Raw genomic sequence first — 25404 nt, forward strand, 5'->3', positions numbered from 1 at the left:
CCTCCATCTTCGCGAGTTTCGCACAATAGACAGCTCGGACAATATCGGGGACAGTGGGCCTACGTGTGACTACTACTAGACCCTCTTTATCGTATCGAGACTAGGAAAAAAAAAATTTCGTAAAAAGAAAAAAAAGAAGAAGAAAAGAAACAAAACAATTTGCATTATTAATTCTCCTGTTTTTTTACTCTTTTTTGTTTCTTTTTTTTTGTCATCTCATTTTATTTTTTTTACACTTATCTATCATAACACGTTTTCTAACAAAATATCATTTCGTCGTGCTAAAACTACGAAATTATCGGACCCGTCGTGCTCATTTCTATTACATTTTGCAATAACATGAGGGATCTATCTAACCTGTCTTTGTGTTGTTCATTTTATAATTATTTATAATTCTTCACGTTATATTTTGTACGTACCATTGTTATTGATTTATTTGAAATTTTAATAATAACAGCGTTTATAATTATTCTATCTATTTTGTCGACATTACAATCGAAAAATAATATCAGCAATACTCTTTTATAATACTCAAGTACGTAGTTTAGAGTATTTTAACTTATCTCTTATGTACATTGGTAATAGATTTTTATTATTCTTTTCGTTGTAATTATTTTTCACGTATTTTTTCGAAATTTGAAAAATGAAATTTAGACAACGAAATTACGAAACTCATCGTCGTCGTCGTCGTCGTCGTCGTCGTTACTGTTATCATTCACGCGTATCTTGTTGCCAAGTTAAAAAAGAAAAGAAAAATGAATGAGAGAAAAAAAAATATATCGAAAATAATTCTATCATATAAAATTAAAAGTGTATCTATTCGTCAGAAAATAATAGAGAGGGGATGGCAGACATTGTTGTCCTACTAACGGTGTTCCGATTAAATGCAGGGTCTCTAAAATATGTTCTATACGTTCGTAACTTTTGTTATCACGGCATGACCGCGACGATGTAGTTTAGTGCAAGGTTAGTCGACGATGAGTGAAGTGGCAATTGTTTCTGCTGCTTGGATTCCTTGACAGTAGTAAGAAGAAAGGTTACTCGAGGATCTCAGAAAGTAAACGTAAGTCTATCGTTTATTTTTTCTTTTTTTCTTTCCTTTTCTTTCCCCTTTTTACAAATTTTTTCATTAAGATAATATCAAATTTCAAGCGTCCAAAAATGGTAACTGAACGCTGATGAATCTTATATTTTCAATATAAAAAATATTAATACTATTTATTTAGTAAATTAAATACTAAAAGGATATCTCTATAAGCGAAATATTATAGAGCGTTATTTATTTAAATATAAAATATTGAAAATTTCCGATATAAAAGGAACGCTAGTATAGAGTTTTTCATTCGGATGTAAAATATTCAAAATTTTCAATAAACTCGAAAAGCTATACAAAAAAAAAAAAAAGTACTAAACAGTGTTATTTATTTAGACGTGAAATGTAAAAAATTTTCGAATAAAAAGAAGTACTACATCGCGTTATTTATTTACGTACGAAATACAAAAAATTTTCAATCGAAAAAGAAATACTGTAAAGAGAATTGCGACATTTCTTATTTTTTGTACTATCGTATAAATATATTGAACAACTTGGTTATTAAAAACAAAAAAAAAAAGAAACAATAGAAATAGAAAAGTTGAAATCTATTTTCAATAGTAGATCGTTAATTATTTTTCTTTTTTTTAGTTTCTTTTTTTTAGTTTGTGTCAATTAATTAACTTCTTTAATAAAAAACTAACAATCGTCGATAATAATAAATAATAAATAACTTGGAACTTTTATACTTTGCGATACTACGTTGTAAAATAAATTTTGTTATCTTTTTATCTACTCTATCAAAGATCTTCTAATTTAATCATATTTTTGATTGTATGAATTAAAATTGTCTTTACTTCTTTTTTTTCTTGCCGAACTAAACATTATACTTATTTATTATAGTATTTGTCTAATTTGATCTTATCAATAACATTAGTAACATTCCTCATTAATAAAATTACTGGATAATGAATAAAAAACAGTAACGATAAAAACAGATAAAACAAAAAATGAAACAGCTCTTTTGTTTTAGAAATTTCCATTACGGTATAATTATTTAAAAAATAAAAAAAAAAATAAAACTCACTTTTTTTAATCGAAGCCACGAACGACCTTGTCAATGTGAAATAACGAAGTGTCGATAAAGAAGTTCTCTGTAATCGTGAATGTAGATGTCTGTAATTTATTAATTCTTTAAGCGTATGCGATTAAGAAAACAGAAAAACAGGAAAAGAAAATAAGGAAAAATAATAAAAAAAAATAAGATAAAAGTAATTGATTAGTCAATTAATTTTCTAATACATCGAACTAAAAATTCCATTTATATTTCCATTTATATCAAAATGATATAAATACATAAAACGATAAATATATTCGCAATGTGGATCTTTATTCCCGTTATCACGTAATAATATCATACTCCGATATCTTTTATTGCAGAAAATGTAATAATCCATTTATTATACACGTTTATATTATTTGTTCGTGACGTTCACTAAATAAAAACACGTAGACTTTACTTATTATTTTACGAATCAAGTTCTTAAGGTCAACAGTATCATTAAATATTTTTATTTGCATTCAACTATCTTGGATTTATTATTTTTTATCGGCGAAGTACAAAAATTGATAAAAAGGAAAAAAAACAAGTAAAGAAAGGAAGGAAAATAACGTAGAAAACAAAACATCTTGATATATTGACGAACAACACATCTGATATAACAAAGTTTACTGGAAATTTATACTTAATCCGAAACGATTAAAACGATTAAATATCTGATAATATTCGATGACAAAGGAAATTAAAAATACGACTTTTTGTTCGCGAAGTAATCATAAATTATTTGAGTATCGAATAATGATAAATTTCCATTAACAATGTAAGATGAACACGATTAATATCTTTTTAAGCAATATTATATTTAAGCATAATATACAGTTTCTAAATATTTGCATACATGTTTATATATAAGTTTATATATAAAATATGTGTAAATACGTAATTAGTTAAGAAAAAGCGCGATACTTATTATGCCGAGCGATATTTATCATTCGGAAAAGAACACTCCAGAAAAATTGTGTACTTACTTACAAGCGTTTAAAGACAAGTTAAGATTGACGAGTCATTCTTTCCGGTTGGAATGATAATCGTAGGAACAACAGGAACAAAAGCGACCTTTTAAAGAAAAGAAAAAGGAAAAAAAAGAAAAGAAAAAAGAGAGAGAAGGAAAGAAAATAATATCCATGTCAGCATTGCGAATGATTTCATTCGATCAAAAAAAAAAAAAAAAGAGAAAAAAGAAAAAAAAAGAGAGAAAAAAGAAAGAAAGAAAAAAACATATATATATTATTCTTTTATTAAACTTGTATTACTTTTTCTATAACTCAGATGTATATTTACTTTTTTATTAAACAAAAGAGATGAAGAGAGATAGAGAGAGAGAGAGAGAGAGATTTATGTTTTTTATATCTATCCGAGTTAGAAAGTAAATGTTTCTATTGTATTCGACGAACACGAGAGACAAGATCGTTGACTTAAATATAATGGATGTGAATATCACGATGAGTTTGATATCTTCGATCGTAGCGAGCTATACATCGAGAGAAGAGAAGATTATATATACCGGGAGTCCAGTAGGTAACTGGAAAAACCAGTCGATCCATATAAAAAAGAAAACAGAAAGGAAGAAAGAAAGAAGGGACCGTCTGATATTTGGTAGGGTAGATCTTACTTTCGATGGTATACTATTATGGGAAATAATAAAATATGATACAAATATTGAATATCGAAGGAATATTATTTTCTATGGAATAGAAAGGATATTTCTTGTGAATGAATGTATGTGTTAATAATTTTAAACGAATCCGTTTTACTTCTGTCAACTCGTATGATCGATCGAAAATACGAATAAGGTCTCAATGACTTTTATAGTGTCAAAGGGAGAGAGAGAAAGAGAAAGAGAGAAAGAGAGAGAGAGTGAAGAAATGGTCACGAGAAGTAATCAATAACACACGATGTGATACCCAACACGTCCATTATAATTTATGGTATCAATAAAAGAACTATAACTCAATACACGGTTAATAGCTTTGACGTTTTTCATAAGAGTTTAACACTTTAACACTTGTCAATATGTAACATGATCTTCACTTAACCCCACATCACATACCCTATAAAATCTTCTGCTTTGGATTATTCCACGAATAGAAAAAAAATAATATGTATATACATATTAGATTGTATGGTATTATTATATCGAGAAATTTCGTCGACAGTCGCATACGACGTGAAACGTATTTTTTAATTCATCAAAAACTAATTTATCAACGAGATTTATTAGCTTCTTCCGTTTTTCCTCTCTTATCTTGTTTTCGTTTCAATTTATATCCAATCCATCTCAAATATATTTTATTTAAAATATATGTGTATGTATGCGTGTGCATGTGCATATATCTAAATACGTAGATAAGAGGAAAATTGAACATATTTAATACATTTTTGAAAATGTATTAATATATTTCAAAGTTAATAATACGTCCACTGTAGTAAAGATAATTAAACGGTACATAGGATTTATGGTATTATTATGTAAAATTGTAAAGTTTGTTAAGGACACTCAATAGTTCATTTATGTCTCTTGTGACATTCATTACTACAGAGATAAATACGTAGTGTTCAGTTTTAAACAGAATTTTTATTCGATGTTTAAATATTTTCTCTTGAGATCTTTTCAATTTAAAAGGACCGTATTTGTCATGGGTCCGAATTAAACATCGAAATTGGGGTCAAAAATCTCTATGGGATTATATTTCGAAACGTTACAATACAGACAGCAACTAGGCCATGCAAAAATATTAATACGATTCTGACTTTTATTTCATATATCCGTATATACCTATATCTATATCAATATCTATCTATCTATCTATATATATATATATATATATATGTCTATATGTATCGTAGTTAGGAAATTAAAAATCTAGACACTCGAAAACAAGAATTCTTCATAATTCATACGTCTGCAGCAGCGATAAAATTAAAAAAAAAAAAAGGAAGAAAAAAGTAAAAAAGAAAAATAAAGCAGCAGAAATCAACTTCCAATCTTCCAATCGCAAGTCACGCTCGATCGAACAAGCATACATATATAATACATTCGTATGTACGTACCTACGTTCAATAATCGATGCAAAGTGATTTGTTAAAAAAAAAAAAAAAGAAAAAAAAGAACACACACATACACACACAAAAAAGAAGAAGAAAAAAGAATGAAAGATAGTACGATTTTCACGGCCTTCGTCTAGTATGATTTTCGCGTTTGGTTAAAAGAAAAAAAAAAAACTTTAAGAAAGAGGAAGGAGACAAGAAGAGGGGGAGGAACAGAGAGAGAGAGAGAGAGAGAGAGAAAGAAAAAAAAGACGTAATTCAATCGACACACCGGCAATACAAATCGCGTTTATGAGTTTTTAATCGTATCGACGATTATCGATAAGGGTTTACTTTATCGTTTTATATGGCCGCCGATTATTAACTATATACATATACATTATCGATTTAAAATGTCCGAGATTTCTGCTTTTTCTTTTTTTTCTTCTATTTTTTCTTTTTTTTTTTTTTTTTTAGAAGGATCGCTAATACCAATCATTCATTCGTTTCCCTTATCGATAAAAGACTAAACTAGAAACTAGAAACTAAAAGTACTCAACTACACGCGCGGACTTTATTACAGTTAGTCAAGCAAGAATTGTATGACGAATTATATAGATCGTTATCTAAAATGCTCGCTGTAAAATGAAGGTCACGGAAATGCACGCAATTTTTAGACTCTGTATTGCACATACATATATATCTGTAACTGCGTGTATATACAGTTACATACGTATAAATATATATGTGTGTGTATAATAAGCTTGAACGTTTTAAAACATTTATTAATGGACGGTCGACAGTTTTCGTTTGCGTACATAAATAAAAATCGTAATTCGTTTAAAATTTGGAAAACGTGTATTAACTAATAGAAATATGGTCATGTATATGTATACGGAATTGAATATTCAATGATTGGAAATCATTATCTTCTTTACTATTCTCAGAAAAAGAGATCTTTCTGATCATTGCCCGAGGATGCTTGGAAAGTAAAACATTCCTAACTCAGCAAACCTAACAGGAAAGTCCGAGATCCAAACTACATATATACCTATGTATTTCTCTTTCAACGTAAACGAATCCGTTACTCGCGATGAAATTTTTATACGGTTTATTAGATCCTCTCTCTTTTCTTTTCTTTTTCAATGTCGGTAACGTTCCAACGTCAACCGTGATTTTTAATCAAATATTATAGAATCTGATACTATTTATTTATTTAATTATTTATTTATGTATTTATTTATTTATTGTTTAGAAAGAGAATTTTTAATTTTGAAATATCGTGGAAGAAATAGTTTTATCTCGTAATTGTTTAAAATGGTATTTAAAAACGCAAGGATGAAATATAGTAGAAAATATATATATATATGAAATATGGATGAAATAACAGTGGTCATAAATAAACGAAATATATATATATATACATATTATATTGATAATAAAATCGACAAATCGACATTGCAAAAATATTAAAAATTATAACAATCGATATAACTAATCCCATATATATATATATATAATACATTTCTTTTGAATATACTTATATACATACATATATATATATATATATATATATATATATATAAATAAAATACAATATTACCATTAATCTCAATTTCAATATTCTAATGAATATTATAAACTATACACACACATACACACACACACATATATATATATATTAATTATAAAAATTACAATCATAATAGTAACAACGATTCTTCGCCTATAAAAATTTCTTTCGATCGTAAAAAAAAAATATTAAAAATATTATAAAAATCAATATTAAATAAAAATATAAATTAAAAATATTAATTATTATACCTCTTTTTTTACCATTAATCTCAATTTCAATATTCTAATCAGTACCACAATACAGATAATATCGCATTATCGTTTAAATAAATATATAATAACTGACGCAGAGATTTTCCGCGTTCATAAATGTTTTACCACGAAACAGATCATCGTCCATCGAAATCTTGCTTGTAAACCGAGACCGAGCATTCCCCCTATATATTTTCACGAGAAGAAGAAGAAGAAGAAGAAGAAGAAGAAGAAAAAGAACAAGAATAAGAACAAAAAAGAAGAAGGAGAAGACGAAGGGAAAGAAGAAGAAGAAGGAAGAAGAAGAAGGAAGAAGGTCGTCTTTTTAATCGGAAAGGCAATGACGTTCGGAGAAACCGAGTCTCGATGAAGCTAAGCCAACATAAGAAAAAGGAAAGGAATTGGAGAGGAAAAGGAACGAGTAAGATAGATAGAACGATATTTAACGCGCATAAGAAAGAGAAAGAAGGAAAGAAGGAAAGAAAGAAAGAAAGAAAGAAAAAAAGAAAGAACGAGAGAGATAGAGATAGAGAAAGATAGAATGATACGAGAGCGCATAAAACTCATGAAATTTCCCGCGACGCGTTCTCCGCTGACGTCATCGTTGAGCCGGTGACGTTACAGCAACGAGTAGAACAACGACGTCGTTGAAAAAATAGATGGTAGATGATAATAGATAGTGAGTAAATAAGTAAGTAAGTAAGTAAGTAAGTAAGTAAGTAAGTAAGTAAATAATTAAGTAAATAAGTAAGTAGATAGGAGAGACGTAGCCATTAACTTCAGTAGATTCGTTACATGTACGTATATATGTGGGGGAGGTATCTATGTATGTACGTATGTATGTATAAACCTCGAGCGGGTGTAAAGTTATATATCACTGATGTGGTCCTGGGTGGGGAAATCCTGTACCGTCGCTAAGACTATAAAGCCCCACCAATGTCTCTCGGAAGGAACAGTCCGTAACGTGCCCCTGACGATACACGGCTATGTAACGTCAACGAAAAAAATTAAAATATAATAATATCAACGAGAGCACGCGCCGAAAACAGGACTCGTTTCTCTTTTTTTTTTATATATATATATTTTGATATATATATATATACGTGTACATATATATATATATATATTCTTTTCTTTGTTTTGTTCTTTTATATATGTGTATATGCGTGTATATACATAAATAAAAACTATACGTAATAACGTTTTAAATCGTGACACAAAGTTCGACGTAACATTCAAAGATATTTGAATTTGTTGTTTTTTTTTGTTTTTTTTAATATAACATTTCTTCATCGATCTTTTCGATAATTATCGTTCTGTGTCGAAGGAAAAATCATTTCGTCGAGTTTTTGATATATCTCTTGAGTGTGGACGATTGTAGAAAAAAAGGAGGATTATTATTCCGAACGTGGAAGATTATCGTCATCGTCATCATCGTCGTCGTCATTGTGGTCGTCGTCATCATCATTCTCAATAGTTCTTTACTTAGAAGATTTCACGCAAGAACACGTGATACGTTTGAAACAACGATAACAGCAAGTGCATAACATCAACAGAAAGAAAGAAAGATACATAGATCCAACTACATCCATATATACGTACTTAATTACTTACGTCTGAAGATAAATAAAAGAAACAAAGAGGTAAAACTATTATTTTTTTCTTCTTCTTCTCTTTTCTTTTCTTTTCTTTTCTTTTCTTTTTTTGTCTTTTCTCTTTTCTATTAAACTTCGACACCGCCATCATTCTCGTCCGTCCTTGGTCCGGTTCTTAATCCCAGGTATATCTTTTCAAGGTCTCCTAAACACTTACCTAAGTAGCTGTTGTTGCTGTTGTTTGGCGTTGATTTAGTGTGTCTAACACGGAGATACATTATATTTTATCGAAACAAATGTAAATTTAGAAAATCGTTGTGTGTGTTTTAACGCGTTATTTCTCTCGCGCTTCGTCTTGTTAAATAATCATTTTCGAAAGTGATTTCCCTTTTTTTTTTTTGTTAGCTTCTTTTCTTTTTTTCTTTTTCCTCCAAAAAAGGAGAAAAGAAGAATTTACACCGGACAGTACTAGATCAAGTTCTAAATCATTCAGTGATAATTTAAAATACGATTGATATCGATATTGTATAACGTGAATCAATAAGTTAATTAAACTTCTTTGATACTTGTTTCCTGTATTAATAATAACTAAAGAAGTAAAACAGAAAAAAGGGGAAAACAAAAGCAAAGATTCAAATATAATACTATGATTGAGGCACGACGTTTGACATTTACGTATATGATTTAAAGTGATATCTAAATTAGTATAGAACGAAACGTTTATTACGAAACGTAAATACATATGACAAATCATTACCTTGAATTCAATCTATTAATATTTTCTTCTCCAAACTTTTAAGTATTACGCTTTTGGATATAGGATATATTATATATGAGTGTTTACATATTTCTGATAGAATATATATATATATATATATATATATATATATATATATATCGACCAAAGATATACGATATTTAAATGTATTTAAATTAAAACGAGTTACACATACAAAATGTTTCCCATGATCACGTAGAACCACGAAGCTGTTACCTTGAAACGAGATTTCCTTCTCTTTTTGTGTAAGATAGTACCGCTTATCTGCGTTTAATTGTTGGCACACGTGTGCCAATATACGTACATATATATATATATATATATATATATATATATATATATATATGTGCACTATGCCAAAGTATTAACATTCTTTCCTTATTACATTATAAGCATTAACATAATGTAAGTGTATCAAAAAAGAAACAAAAGAAAGAAAAAAAGAAAACATTGAGAAAAAAATTCGATAGTTTCGGAGAATAGAGAAGAATTACAGAGATAAAAGATAGAGAATTAGGATTATTTCAAGTATGTGTATAACGTTGGATTTCAATTAGATACGATCAGCTGTTGCGGACAACGTACGTGCTAAATGTATTATTATAGTGTGTGTTTTGAACATGATTCATTTCATTCCTGACTTCCCTCAATTCTTTTTTCTTTTCTTTTTCTTTTTTTTTTTCTTACACTTTCCAAGTAATTTCTTTTACTTAGTCAATGTTAAATGCACAATGAAATAATTTTTCTCTTGGTTTGCTTTTTATTTTTCTTTTTCGTTATTTCTTTTCCTCTTCTTTCGTTTCTCTTTACTTTCAACGATAGTTCCCATTCGTATTTACTTCTAATATGTATTCTAAATATTTGTATATATACGTGCAATACGTCTCTGTAGATACATACATATATACACATATATATACACACATATTTACATATATATAACACATTATATATATAACACATTGATATTAGATCATTTATTATCATATCATATATGTAAATCATAGATTAGATGTATCGATATATTTGATACGTAGAAATATTAATAAAATAATGAATAACTATTGAATAATAAGTAGTTAAACGTGTTCCTTCCGACAACGAGTTGTTACCTTGAAAATAATGTCGACCTTTCTTTCTTTTATTAACTAACTGTACATCGTTCTACAATCTACATACATATACATTAATATTGTATTTCCGTAAAACACGTTTTTATTATTCTACCAGAAGAATAGATTTTTTTATTTTTCTTTTCTTTTTTGTCTTTTTCCCCGGATCGCTATTATTTCGAGCTGTATTGATACGCTTCAATAGACAATTTTACGGATTATCGTGGGGTAGGATGGAGGGGTGGGGAGGAAGAGAGAGGGGAGGTTTCCCCATCGAAAGGTTTACACTCAAATAATTATCTATTATATAATCGTGTGTTACAAAGTTATAATCGTGAAGAAAATAGTGAAGATAGAAATAAAATAAAATTTTAAAAAAGAGAGATAGAGGGAAAGAGAAAGAGAGAGAACAGAAAAAAAAGAACTAAAAAGGGAAGAAAGGATCGATCGAAGAATTAAATAAATATTAAATCTATTCGAAAAGTTTCTGTCAAGTTAGCCTACGGTTGTTTGTACAAGGACGAGACGAATCATTTTATCGGAGAATAATTCGAAATGCTTCCATTATGATTTAAAATAAGTTTGTTAATATTAATAGAAAATTAATAGATTTTTCATTGAATATTAATTAATAATGTAGAAATGTATTTTTTTATTTTATTCTCTTTTTTGTTTTTTTTTTCCTTTTTCTTTCATTTACTCCGAAAATCGATAGAATTTTTTTCTTTGACTGTTTAAATCTATCCGCTTTAATTAATTCATATTGATATGATTATTATTAATAATTTATTTCACGTATGTTAAAAATTATATATATATATATATATACATTTTTATTGCAATAATGATGACAATTATTATTATTATAATTTTATATTTTATAATGTTTACAAAAGATTTGTATTAAAAGCATACGTAACATCGTTATTGTCGAAAATGATTGATGTACTCCGATCTCATCTTTGTTTTCTTCGGATAATAATTTATTTTTTATTTGCGAGACACAACGCGTAAGAGAAAACGTGCAACGTTAACTAAATCGAGAATTACAAAAGGAGATAAAACTTAGACATTTATTAATAGTTGGATATCTCGTTAAAGCAAATAAAAAAAATTCTTTTACTGTAGACTTCCTCGCGACAAACTTATACAATTGCAGTATAACGTTCTTAAACGAGATAATACATATCTAACAATGCTATCGAAACTAAATGGTAACTAATGATATTTTCCGCATTCCTTAAAGGATTCCATTGGGACGTGTAAATTGTTATTCTAACCGGCTGGAACAAAGTTATTTTAATTGTAGATAATTACATATTTATCTTTGGCGATTCGTTCGATCGATCTGATAATAATTTCGATTTGATAAAAAGCTAATGATAAGTTTCCTTTATACAGACGAGTTAATTAAAAGGATGATACTTCTCGATTTGTCGTCCTTGCACGACAATACGACGAAGATAAAATACGAATAGAAGAGAAAAATAGGAACGACGATAAAAGAAACGAAATAAACAAATAAATAAAAGAAAGAAAAAAGTTCAAAAAACGAAACACAGAAAAAAAGTTCAAAGAGTGACCACAAAAAAAAGTGAAGGAAAAGATAAAAGAAAGTGAGAACCAAACGCTCGCGCCTGATTTTTTCTTTCCTTTTCTTTTCTTTTCGTTTCTTTCTTGTTTTCTTTTCTTTCTTTTTCTTCCCTTTTCCTTCTTATTCGCAAACAACAACTTTATGTTTTAACACGTCTTATCGAGTTAGTTAGGAAATTAACGATCGACCGACCGTATCGAATTGTAAAAATGGAAGGTTAAACGTCTCACGCGATATTTCATCGCGCGTGAAGAACTAGGAAAGGAAATATACGATGGAATCGTATTTTACATGAATTTGATAATATAACGATAATAAAAAGAAGAAGAAAAAAAAAGAAGGAAAAAATAATAAACGAGAGAAAAACTTACGATTTACATATGTTCATCTCGTATGATAGCACGAACGATAAACGAAGAAATAAAAAGGATTTGTTAGAAAAATTATTCAAGAGTAAAGAAACGAAAATTAACGAAAAACTTTATAGATGGATAGATAGATGAATAGATAGATAGATAGATAGATAGATAGATAGATAAATAAATATAAACGTGTAATCGTAAAACGATGAATATCGTTGCGTAACGCAATCTCATCGTGCTTCCTGTTTTTCCAAGTTGATTTTTTATCTATTTCACGCGCGATCTATAACGAAGCATGCCAATTAAGAATTGCAGTAATAAACACATGGATCGTACTTTATGAAAGATTCATATTTCTCTCGACCACGGCCATAGGGAAACTTTACGAAAGAGAGAGAGAGAGAGACAGAGAAAGAGAGAGAGAGAGAGAGAGAGAGAGAGAGAGACGATATTATCATCGTTATCGTCACATGCAACTATTTCGTCGTAATCGAAAGTGTAAAACTTAAGAATCGATATTTTTCCTATTTACGATCGATATCTCGGTAAAGAGAATGAGCTACGTAGAAAATATAAATAAATAAATAAATAAATTAGAGACACGCAGGAAAAAATTTCTCGTCACGACGTGCGACAATATCTTCTCTTCTTTCTTTTTTCTTTTTTTTTCTTTTTTTTTTTTTTTATATTTTATCTCCTCTTTTTTTCTTTCTCAGTTCTTCCTTTTTTCTCTTTTTTTCTTATTACAATCTACATAATTCGAATTCGTGTTATTCGATCGAGCTAATATCGATTTTTCTTCATCAACGTCATCATCGTCATTATCATCATCATCATCATCATCATCATCATCATCATCATCATCATTATGCTTTGAAACAAATTAAGTTCCTCTTAATCATTAATTATTCAGTTTCCATTTTTTTTCTTTCTTTTTTCCTTTTTCTTTTTTTTTCCTTTTTCTTTTTTTCTCTTGTTTTTTTTTTTTTTTTTGTAACGTAAACATACTTACATACGTATCTACATACGTAGGAGTTTATTCGTTGTTAGACATGACGGAAAAGAAGGTGATTCCCTTGAACGTCATTTTAACACCGAGAACGAACGAAATCAGATTTCGCGTGTTAGATATCGTTCGTTTTTATTAATTAGCTTTGTACTTGTTTATAAAACGGACGTGCATGCGCGCGTGTGAATACGCGAGTTAAGATCGCGTCTTTAATTCGTCTTAATTCTCGACCACTTAAGTTTCGTCCATTTTATTACGTGAAACAAGAAGGATGCCACCCTGACGATTAATAAACCACAATCGACGAAATAAACGATATGACCCGTCTATATATTTTTATCTTCTTCTTTTTTTTTTCTTTTTTTTTTCATTTCTTTTTCATATCATTGCCATTTTGTTTCTCTCCCTCCTTTACAGATCATGTTGCATCAGTAGCGTTACTAACTCAAACGTGTCTTTTTCTTCTTTTTTTCTTTTTTTTTAATCTTGTCGTTATCTCGTGACGTTTTAGTAGATATTAGTGTCGTCGAAATTTTTTTTCTTTTTCTTTTTTTTGCTTCCTTTTTTCGTAAAGTTCCATCTTGTAGCAAATAAAAGCTATTCGTCTTCGGACGAAATAATTCTTTCGCAAAAATTCTTTTCGTTCTTATTCGACGTTAATAATAATAATAATAGTAATTGTAATAGTGATAGTAATAGTAATAATTGTAATAATAATATTTAAAAAATTCTTTTTATATATCTTTTCGTTCGATTACATATGTTTGCATGTATGTAACTCGTCAATCAGAAACAGCGAATATAATAGAGAATATATTAGATAGACCTGGTAGTATTACCAGACAAGCAGTTTCATTAATAAATAAACGATAAAGCGATTACCTTATCGCTTCAACAAATAACGGAGATCTAAACGTAATAACGTTTCTACTTTGTTATCGTGTTTCATAATCAGACGTTTCTAAAATTATTTCTACATCTTTTTCAAAGTAATTAATTTTATCGCGATGAATATTTTTAGAAATGGAAAATATTAGACTCGTATTATATAACTCTTCAACTTCTGTAAAATCTCTTTCGATCCTTCTCTCTCTCTCTCTCTCTCTCTCTCTCTCTCTCTCACCGCAATTCTTATCATTTTTTTAAATAAATAAAACGTCTCATGATTTATCTACAAAAGCAAAAATTAATAAGCACCAATCTGAATCTTAAATCATGCAGATATATGAAACATCGGACAAAAAAAAAATTTCGGATTTGATAAAAACGCTTTCTGAAAAAAAAATTTGAAAGGACATTTCTCTGAAATAAAATAATTATAACAAATGGATGTGCCTAAATAAAATAAAAAATAAAGAACATAAATTACAACATTATAAATGATATAAATAAATAAAATAAATAAAAAACATTGCAAACATAATAATAATAAAAAATTCATATATATATATATATATATATATACATATACATATTTTTATTTCTTTTGTTACAGACTGAAAGATGACGGTCGTAGTGGATTCAGCAAAGACGGAAGAAGGTAATGGACCACCAAAAATCGAGACCTTCGATGATGTCCTGCCATACGTTGGTGAAGCTGGTCGTTACCAATTGTTCCTTTTTTTTCTTCTCTTGCCATTCACCTTCGTGTACGCGTTCCTATACTTCGCACAGTTCTTCATAACGTTGGTCCCAGCTGAACATTGGTGCCACATACCGGAGCTCAAGCAATGGAATCTCACGGATCATCAAAAGTGAGTAGCATCTACAGTATCGTATCATATACACACACCAAGAGAAAAGGAAAGAGAGAAAGAGAGAAAGAGAGAGACACCACACGCACAACAGAATACACATACGTAGAGCACACATACAGGTAAACATACAGCAGTCAGACAGCATCACAGACACACACAACTACAAATACATCACAGAAAGAGAGAGAGAAATACATACAGATATACGTAATAGAAACAGCGTACACATATACGCGTAACAACATATATACATAGGTAAGGACATATACAACACAACAAACAAATAGGTGTACAGATCACATCTACGGTATCATTGCTCACGCTCACGTTCACTCCCATACTCGTTCACACACACGTACAGATATACTGAAAGAGAGAGAAAGAGAGAAAGAGAGAGAGAGAGAGAGAGAGATAACGAGTGTGCGGATTCGGTGAATCGCCTGAAGGCACAAAACGGAGTCAACGCCTTTATCTCGTGCATCCTACGTTTCACTGATTGTATAGAGTCAAGAATCATCTTTTTCCAAGGAAAACAACATTTCTCGATCATTGTAAACGATCGTCTATTAAATTCAAATATATTTTTTTCTTTTAATTTCTTTTTACACCTATAATACGTTTATCGTACTCTTTCAATCATTTCCTTATCACTTTCAAAAATAAATAAAAAATGAAATGACCATACGTGAATAATATATATATATATATATATATATATATATATATATATATATATTAAATACATAAAATACATCATATAAACACATACAAAAATATATAAAAATGAAAAAGATATTTATGAAGTTGTAACATCGGGAATATCATCGGACATTTAAAACGCAATGTTGTAATCTAGTCAATCGTTTTAACTTTAAACGAAACGTAGTTATATTAAAAGAACTTAAGTCAGAGATAAAAGGTCGATTTGTATCGTCTATCGTTTTTTTTTTCTTTTTCTTTTTCTTTTTCTTTTTTTCCGTCACTAAATGCCCTTCTCTCTCTCTCTCTCTCTCTCTCTCTCTCTCTCTCTCTCTCTCTCTCTCTGTCCTCTTCCACTTTCTTCTTTCTAATAACTTCTTTTAAACTATTTGATCACTCATCTCTGTAGATAATATAAAATACAAAAGAAGAAAGGCCAACAAAAAAGAAAACAATAATCAGAATATTAAACGAACGTGAGTAGCTATTGACATTGACAAATGACAATTCATTCTCATTAGAGAAGAGAAAATAAAAAAAAGAGAAAGAAAGAAAGATAGATGGAGATGGAGACAGGCAATTAGATAAATGAAGAGAGACGGAGAATGGTTAACGATCTGCTATCTTGTTTAAGATATAAAAATATATACACATACGCACACACACACACACATATACATAGATAGATAAATAGATAGAGAGAGATATTCGCACAAAGATAAGCGCACATATGTAAGATGTTTAACGCAAAAAAAGAAAAAAGAAAAAAGGAAAAAAGGATTAAAAAAGATCGTCTAATCAGCCAATCTACATCAAATTGCAGAATATTTGCTTGTTATTATAATCAACTAAAGAGAGAGAGAAAGAGAGAGAGAGAGAGAGAGAGAGAGAGAGAGAGAGAAAAGAAAGAGAAGCACATACATACACACACGCGCGAACAAATACACTCATAAGCATACATATGTATCTATGTATATATACTCGATTATTTACTATCTAATCAACGAGTTCGTCGACGTTTCGAATGAATTAAAATCGAGTTAATGAACGTTATCTTGTTAAGAAGGAAACCGTATAACTATGAACATTAATTTCGTATCTGTTTTAAAAATGTCTCTCTCTATCTCTCTCTCTCTCTCTCTCTCTCTTTCTCTATCTCTCTTTCTCTTTCTCTCTTTCTCTATCTCTCTCTCTTTCGCTCATATATTATCAGTGATAATCGATTATCAACGAAGCGTTACGTTGGTAAACGTTACGTAGATACTAACGTGTAAATTGCATGAACGATTATGAGCCAGGTGTATTATGCAAATGAAGCTCCGTCTGTTATTTAATCATCGGAGTTAAATTTTTTTTTCTTTAATACAGAAAAATGAATAAAAATTACGTAATGCAAGTAATTAATAATTTTTTGATTATAACGATGATACGCGCGCAGCGGGACTTTTAAGCGATGAAAAAAAAGAAGAAGAAAAAAAAAGAAAAAGAAAAATCGAAGTACTCTTCCTAAGATACGTAAAATATTTTGTTTTTAAATTCTTTCGACAAAAAAAAGAAAAGTGACTGATATCGTATGTATAGTCGTGATTAATAATTTTACGATAACAAAATGACGCCAAAAATTTTTAAACAAAAAAAATAAAAGCTATATATTTAGACGCGTAAGAAGATTTATCTTAAATTTACTTCATAAAAAAGAAAAAAAGAAAAAGAGAAAAAGAAAGAGAGAGAGAGAGAGAGAGAGAGAGAGAAAATTACGTAAGCTCGTAATTGATCGTATTGGGACATAAAAAGATGAAATTCTTAAACGAAAATGTAACTTAAGTTTTTCTTGTAGCAAAAAAAGAAAAAAAATACAAAGAAAAAAGAGAGAGAGAAAAAAAAACAAGAGGAAAAGAAAAGCATCACGTTTCGTTACGAATTCCGTAATAAGAACGTAAACGATAAGATTCGAGGAATGTTATTTACAGTGGGAAAATGGAATATCTCGTTTAACTAGTTAGACAATTAAAGATAATTTTTAGGAAATAGAATGATACAGTTACTGTAAAGAAAAACAACGATTAATGTGTCAACGATTAACGTTGTAATTAACCGTCATGTCGATCCGTAAATCTATAGGGAAAAGATGTACAAGCGTGTTGGATGATTATACGAGTTCCAATTAACAGACTGGATGATTCAGAATGATTGTCGATCAACATGTGGTTTCCCTGTTTTCTTGCTTTCGTGACTTTCGAAGGAAACCTGTTATTTGATTTCTACTCGATTTATTCGATTACCTTCACGAGTATTTTTCCTTTCGAAATTGTCAGAAAAAGATTATTGTTGACCCCCCCTGATGACATATAACTTTAAAGTAGCTAATTTACACACGTACATATATATATATATATATACACGCATACATATATGTATACATAAATCATATTTGAATTTTAATATGAATTATAACATTATTATAACATATTATATATAAATATACAATTCATAAAATATATATATATATATATATATATATATATATATATATGAATTATACTTACAAATAATAATGTAATAAGTAATAGTATAATTTTCGAATTATATAATTTTGTTATAAATAGGGAAAAAATGGATTTACAGAGGACTGATATTCACTGTGTGAAAATCAATCATTTTTCTTCATACAAAAAAAAGATCAAATTAAAAAATCAAATTAATCATCCGCGTACATTCTACATAAAATTGATTTATAAAAGATTTATAATCAGTATGTCGAAATTGATCATTTTTCTTCGATATTAAAAATCAGATCAAAAAATATGATTGATCATTCGCGTGTTTTTCAAATAAAATTGATGTACCTACACAAGATTAAAATATTTTCATTTTTCTTCGTTAAAACAAAAAATAGAAAAGGGAAAAAACATCAAAATACGTCGATCATTCGTACTCGCAATCGAAATATATATATGCATATCGATTAAATGATAATTTCGATTCTCAAAAAAACAGAAAAAAAAGAAAAACAAAAAATTAAAGGAACATTCCAATTCATGATTACCGATGAACACGCTAACTTATCTTCACGCGTTGAATAATAATAAAAATGTTCACTCGGAAGGTTATGATAAAAATAACCAAATCTTATATATATATATATGTACATATATATATATATATATATATATATATATATGTATGTATAATTTGTATGTTTGCATAGATAAGATAAGGTAGATATATGCAATTTCAACTCTAATAACGCCGCCATAAATAAATAAGGAAAACCACAGGTTTGTAATTTAATATGCAAAATGTTATACACGCGATGTATCCATAAAGCTTACCTTAGATGATTATAAGGTATCAAATCGAAAGATACACAATGATTAAACAAATTAAATTTGAATTCTTCCTATTTAATTTTTCTTTTTATTTATCTCTCTCTTTCTCTCTCTCTCTCTTTTTCTTTCTCTTTCTCTTTTTCTCTTCTGCTATTTTTTTTCTTTTTTTAATAATTTTTTACTACGAACCTCTCTCGTCATATCGAAATATTTCCATTTGAAAATATAATAAATGTCATTCCTCTTTCTCTCTCTCTCTTCTATTCTTTACGGTCAACAGAAATATGCAAATGCATTGAAATGGCAACGAATGATCATGCAATACGTAGGAATAACGATACTTGAATTAAAAGGAAAAATGCAAAAAAAAATATCTTACGAAATTGACATTATCTTTTCTATAGTTGTTGATTACGTCAGTTATACCTTCGTTATTGCCCTCTATTCTTCGAAAGGAAAAAGAGATCCGTTAATATAGAATGTTAAAAAAAGTAAAATCAAATCTTTTAACCAATCATACATACATATATCTACGTTCTATGATCGAACTAGTTTGATATTTCCGGTGATAATGAAAATAAATGCATTTCAAAACTCGGATCGATAAGAATCATTACTGTCCGTTTTTGTTATTCTTTTCCTTTTTATTTTCATTCATAATTCGTATATCGGAAAAAAAAATATATATATATATATTGTTTTCTTTGGTTTATCGTAATCACGATGTATCATCATCATCGTATTATCCAGTAAATAAAAACTTGTGAAGAATAGAATCGATTATTATTTTTCTTAGTAAGGAAAATCAGATTTTTAGAAAATCACGACGCGTGTATAATAATCGCAGAAGAATGAAAAATCGTGTCAGTGATCATAAATCACCGATCCACTTGATTTCCTCGAAATCGTTACTCATGAAAAATTAAAGACGAAAGACGCGTTAGATATTCGTAAAAATAGATATGCACATATTTAAAATCGACGAAGAGAATTTTTCTTAAGAAATTAATCGAGCGTGAATAAGATCTTATATTCCTCTTTTTTTTTTCTTCTTTTTTCCTTTTTCCTCATAAATACGATTAACGAATAAGATATAAGCAAATAAGACGAACGTGAGGAAAATAAACATACGTCATGATTTTTTATTACATTAAATATTATCACAAAAGGAAACAAAAATTTTATATATATATATATATATATATATATATAATATAAAAATATTACGATAAAACATAAATCATAAAGTTTACCTTGCAATTCTACATTATATTGCTTTGGTCCCGCTTAATTATAAGACAATTGTTCTAATAAAAAAGAAAAAAGAAAAAGAGAGAAAAGGAGAAAAAAGAAAAGAAAAGAAGGAACTAATCAGGTGACACGGTAAATTTATTTTTATAGTCCATATGAGGTAACCTTCAAACTAAGTCGCACTTGTAAAATTGACATTGGAGTTAACGTATACAAATCTACACGTAACAATGTATGAATGAACAAACAATTAATAAATATTCGAGAACGTTTTGTATACAGAAGGATTTAGAGTTTCTTTAAATATCGTAAATTCGTATATTTTTTCTTTTCTCTTTTTATAATTCTTTTTTCTCTCTTTTTGCTTTTTTTTTCTATACTCTTTCGTTAATTTCCTTCAATCTACGTTCAACAAGAAATTTAGATTATTATCAGAAATATTATACATACATATATCCATTAATTTCTTTTTTTTTTTTCTTATAGAATCGCCATATCGATACCACCACCAACGAGCGAAGAATTAAAATTAGAAAGTTCGACGTCCTTTTCGAGATGTTACATGTACGATGTAAATTACAACGATATTCTCAGCAAAGGAGCAACAGAATCTGATCCAAACTGGCCAAAAGTTCCTTGTCGCAACGGATGGGAATATAATTATACGATGATACCGTATGCCTCGATCGCTACTGAGGTAAAGACATTAAAAAAAAAAAAGAAAAGATAATAATAACAATAAATTGAAAAAGATGAGAATATATAAAAAGACGATAACTACATATACAAGAAAAATAAATAAATAAAAAATAAAAAGAATTCAAATACTACAATTTCTTCTCTTCGTGAAATCGACGAGAGAAGATTTCTCAGTTAAAAAAAAAAAATTATAAGATATAAACAGAATATATATATATATATATATATATATATATATATAAACATTATATCACCTACGTTAATAAAAAATAAGGGTTTTAAATATCTCTGTTTTCTTTTTTTTTTTTTTTCTTTCTTTCTTTTTTATGGAACACAGTTGTCCTGGGTCTGCGAGAGAACATTTCTGAGTTCAGCAGCGCAATCAGCATTTTTCGTTGGCAGTATAATCGGTGGTTTAATCTTTGGATACATAGCTGATCATTATGGTAGAATACCAGCTTTGGTTTCCTGCAATGCCGTAGGATTTTTCGCTTCTGTCGCTACGGCCTTTTGCAATAGCTTTTGGACTTTTTGTCTGGCAAGATTAATCGTCGGCACGTCCTTTGACAATTGCTTCAACATTCTTTTTATCATCGGTAAGTTTTTTTTTCTATTATTAATATAATTAGCTATAATGTATGCGATTGTACCTATTTATACATGTACAATGATATCGGTATATACTCTAGACGAGTTGATAATAATTAGCCGATTTAATATGCGAGATTAAAGTGACAAGTTAAAAATCACTGATAACATAAGGTGACTCAAGTAAAGTGTTTTACATAAAAATATTATTTTTGTCTCGATTATCGCAGTATTATAATTAACGAATGAAAACCTTATGTTTGCTTTTTTATATTTTAATAATTCTAATCAGTCACTATATGTATAATTATTATTACATAATTATTTGAACGCTAATGACAATATCAATATCAATAACGTTCGCAAAAAACGACGAATTTAAAGAGTAATACAATTATCAATTTAATATTTATTTAAACGTATGTAAAATAAAAAAATTAAAAGATAACAGAGAGAGAGAGAGAGAGAGAGAGAGAGAGAGAGAGAGAGAATAGAAATTTCTTGTTAACAATATAATCAGTTTTATCTTTCTATCAAGTTAAAACAATCTTATCGAAAGAAGAACTAATACTAAATCGAACTAATCACTATACTTATTCGACTTTCTTAACATTTAGTCATTATTTGAAATAATTTGTTTTAGTTATCGAATATGTAGGACCAAGATATAGAACATTGTTCGCAAACATGTCTTTTGGAATTTATTTCGCCGCGGCAGCTGGATTGTTACCATGGATCGCTTATTGGATAGCAGATTGGAGAATTTTAAGTATCGTCACGGCATTTCCCATGATCGTTGCATTTATCGGACCTTGGATCGTTCCTGAAAGTGCACGGTATGTAATATACATATGTGTGTGTGTGTGTGTGTACGTATATGCGTATTCATAAATTTCATTAGATCGTATATTTTTTTCTTTATATTTTTTTAGATGGTACATCATGATGGGTAACACCAGCAAGGCCATTGAAATGTTGCAAAAATTCGCCAAGGTCAATGGGAAGAACGTGAAACAAGAGATTTTCGACGAATTTGAAAAGAGTTGTAAAAGTATAGCGGAAAAAGATAATATCCGTCAACAATATACTGTTTTGGATCTTTTCAAATTGCCTCGATTAGCATATATTACGATTATACTTATAATATATTGGTAAGTAACAGAAAGAAAGAAAGAGAGAGAGAAAGAGAGAGATGGAGAGTTTGAAAAAGTATCTTTCGAATTTCTGAAAAATTCTTTTTTATTTTATCTTTTTTTTCTCTTCTATCAATTTTTTTAGGCTTCTCATCGTTCTGGTATTTGATGGACACGTATGGAATATGAAATTGTTAGATCCAGACGTTTTCACATCTTTTTCTCTTGCCTCGATGACCGAGCTCCCAGCTGCTATTCTTTTGGCTCTTTTACTCGATAGATGGGGACGACGATGGATGGGATTTGCCTCGATGTTCTTATGTGGTGTTTTCTCATTTATCGCAATCGCTACACCCGAAGGTAAGTCGGCCATTTTTAAAGAGACATTTCTTTCTAAAGATTTATTATTCTTTTGTTTGTTTGTTTCTTCTTTTTTCTTTTTCTTGTATCATTATTACTTTATCATCGATACGTATGCATACATAAATTTGTAATATCAATCCACATAATTAATTGTTTAATTAATAATATCATTTCAGGATATTTCACTGTGGCTATGGCCATTCTGGCACGTTTAGGAGTAAACATAGCCGCTAATATTGGTTTTCAATATGCAGCTGAAATGTTGCCAACGGTTGTACGTGCACAAGGCGTTTCGTTGATCCATATTATTGGTTATTTCGCTCACATTATTGGACCTTACATTATTTATTTGGTTAGTGTATATGCATGATATCCTATATTTCATTATTAGTAATATAATATACGTACGTAGAACATATTCGTTGAATGTTACGTACAAACGATGGCTTTAAGAAATTACAAAATTCATAAGTAAACCGCAATGTATTATAATATTTATACACGTACATTATATCATTGTAATTTGATAAATTTTCAGTCCGACGTAAGTCCAGTATTACCTTTGGTCGTTCTTGGATTATTATCTTTCGTAGATGCATTTTTAACTTTGGCATTACCGGAAACTTTAAATCAAGATTTACCAGAATCTTTACAAGAAGGAAATGATTTTGGCAGGGAACAAAGTTTCTGGTGGATTCCATGCATATCATCGTAAGTTACCTGGCTATGTATAAATTTATATATATATATATATATATATATATATATATATATATTCTTTTTTTTTTAATTTTTTTTTCTAATCTTTTATTCATCATTTATACATATATAACAATCAATAATATTTTCATATATGTGTGTATGTGTGTGTATATTTTTTATTTTTTTTTTTTAATTTTTTGTTCATCATATATACATATGTAACAATCAATAATATTTTCATATATGTATGTGTGTGTGTATATTTTTTTTTTCTTTTCATTTTTTTTCTAATTTTTTATTCATCATATATACATATATAACAATCAATAATATTTTCATATATGTATGAGTGTGTGTGTGTATTTTTTCTCATTTTTTATTCATCATATATACATATGTAACAATCAATGATATTTTCATGTATGTATGTATGTGTGTGTGTATGTACTTTTTTTTTCATTTTTTTTCTAATTTTTTATTCATCATATATACATATGTAACAATCAATAATATTTTCAGAACTCCAGTTTTGAAGAAATCTTACAGAACAAAGAAAGGTATGACGAATGCTGCTTTCCACGGTAGTATTCAAAGAATCGATTCAACTAGATTATAGCGATCGATGGATAAAAGTAATGGGAATAATCTCCATCGGTGATAATAACCAAATCGTTGTAAATAATAATAGTAAATAAGTGTGATCTTAGATTTTAAGCAAGCCGCGGATTGAAATTAACGAAAGATTGGACAATACTTGTTTTAATGAAGGATAAGAAAAACAAACAAATAAAAAAAAAAGCAAACAAATAAAAAATCCCATGATACATATACATATACATTAATATGATATTAATTTGAATTTCCAAAGATATAATTATTATATTTACAATTTAATCATTCAGACTTGTATTAATCTTTGACAATGAACAGTATTACGAATGGAATGATTTCATACAGTGCGACATAAAAATGATGATGATGATGATGATGATGATAAGAAGAAGAAGAAAAGAATGAATTGGGATTAATGAAATAGCATTAATTTGATTCTATATTTTTCTTTTTCTTTTCTTTTTTTTTCTTATTTTTCATTTTAATTATATTTTAATACTCGAAATTTAATGATACGATATATAATATAAAAATATATCAACAAATAATATAAAAGATATATGTATATATATACCTGAAGATCAAGTGAAGATACTTTGTTCAAAATTTAGGATATAGTACTCGCAAATGATGCATGTACATAAATATACATACATACATACATACATGTATACGTACATACATACATATTTCAATTTGTGCCTTTACCTTTGCAATTATTTGCGAGGAACGATATAACGTACTGACACTGCTATTTCTTCTTTTTTTTCTTTCTTTTTTCATAGAGCGATTTTTTTATAAACGCTCTTATTAA

At 28.6% G+C, this 25404-nt stretch overlaps 1 protein-coding gene across 2 annotated transcripts; it reads left to right on the top strand.

The window, feature by feature from the left end:
* Positions 1 to 911: 911 nt before the first annotated feature.
* LOC127063031 (organic cation transporter protein-like) lies at positions 912 to 24808 on the top strand. 2 transcript variants are annotated; one of them, XM_050992213.1, is made up of 10 exons: positions 912 to 1063; positions 14953 to 15211; positions 20980 to 21190; positions 21530 to 21788; positions 22424 to 22616; positions 22713 to 22931; positions 23059 to 23273; positions 23453 to 23628; positions 23815 to 23987; positions 24498 to 24808. In XM_050992213.1, the coding sequence occupies exons 2-10, from the start codon at positions 14961 to 14963 to the stop codon at positions 24592 to 24594; spliced, it is 1794 nt and encodes a 597-aa protein (XP_050848170.1). In that variant the 5' UTR covers positions 912 to 1063; positions 14953 to 14960; the 3' UTR covers positions 24595 to 24808. The 2 variants fall into 2 exon arrangements, with proteins under 2 accessions (XP_050848170.1, XP_050848169.1); XM_050992212.1 differs by lacking the exon at positions 912 to 1063 and adding an exon at positions 7954 to 8650.
* The last annotated feature ends 596 nt before the right edge of the window (positions 24809 to 25404 follow it).

The sequence above is a fragment of the Vespula vulgaris genome, chromosome 4 (genome assembly GCF_905475345.1).
Source record: "Vespula vulgaris chromosome 4, iyVesVulg1.1, whole genome shotgun sequence".
Lineage (NCBI taxonomy): Eukaryota > Metazoa > Arthropoda > Insecta > Hymenoptera > Vespidae > Vespula > Vespula vulgaris.

Excerpts from the sequence above, each read along its gene's own strand:
- LOC127063031 (XM_050992213.1), top strand. The coding sequence starts at position 14,961 with ATGACGGTCGTAGTGGATTCAGCAAAGACGGAAGAAGGTAATGGACCA. Across the intron at positions 22,617-22,712 it reads ATCGTTCCTGAAAGTGCACG|ATGGTACATCATGATGGGTA; the intron begins GTATGTAATATA and ends ATATTTTTTTAG. Across the intron at positions 22,932-23,058 it reads ATTATACTTATAATATATTG|GCTTCTCATCGTTCTGGTAT; the intron begins GTAAGTAACAGA and ends CAATTTTTTTAG.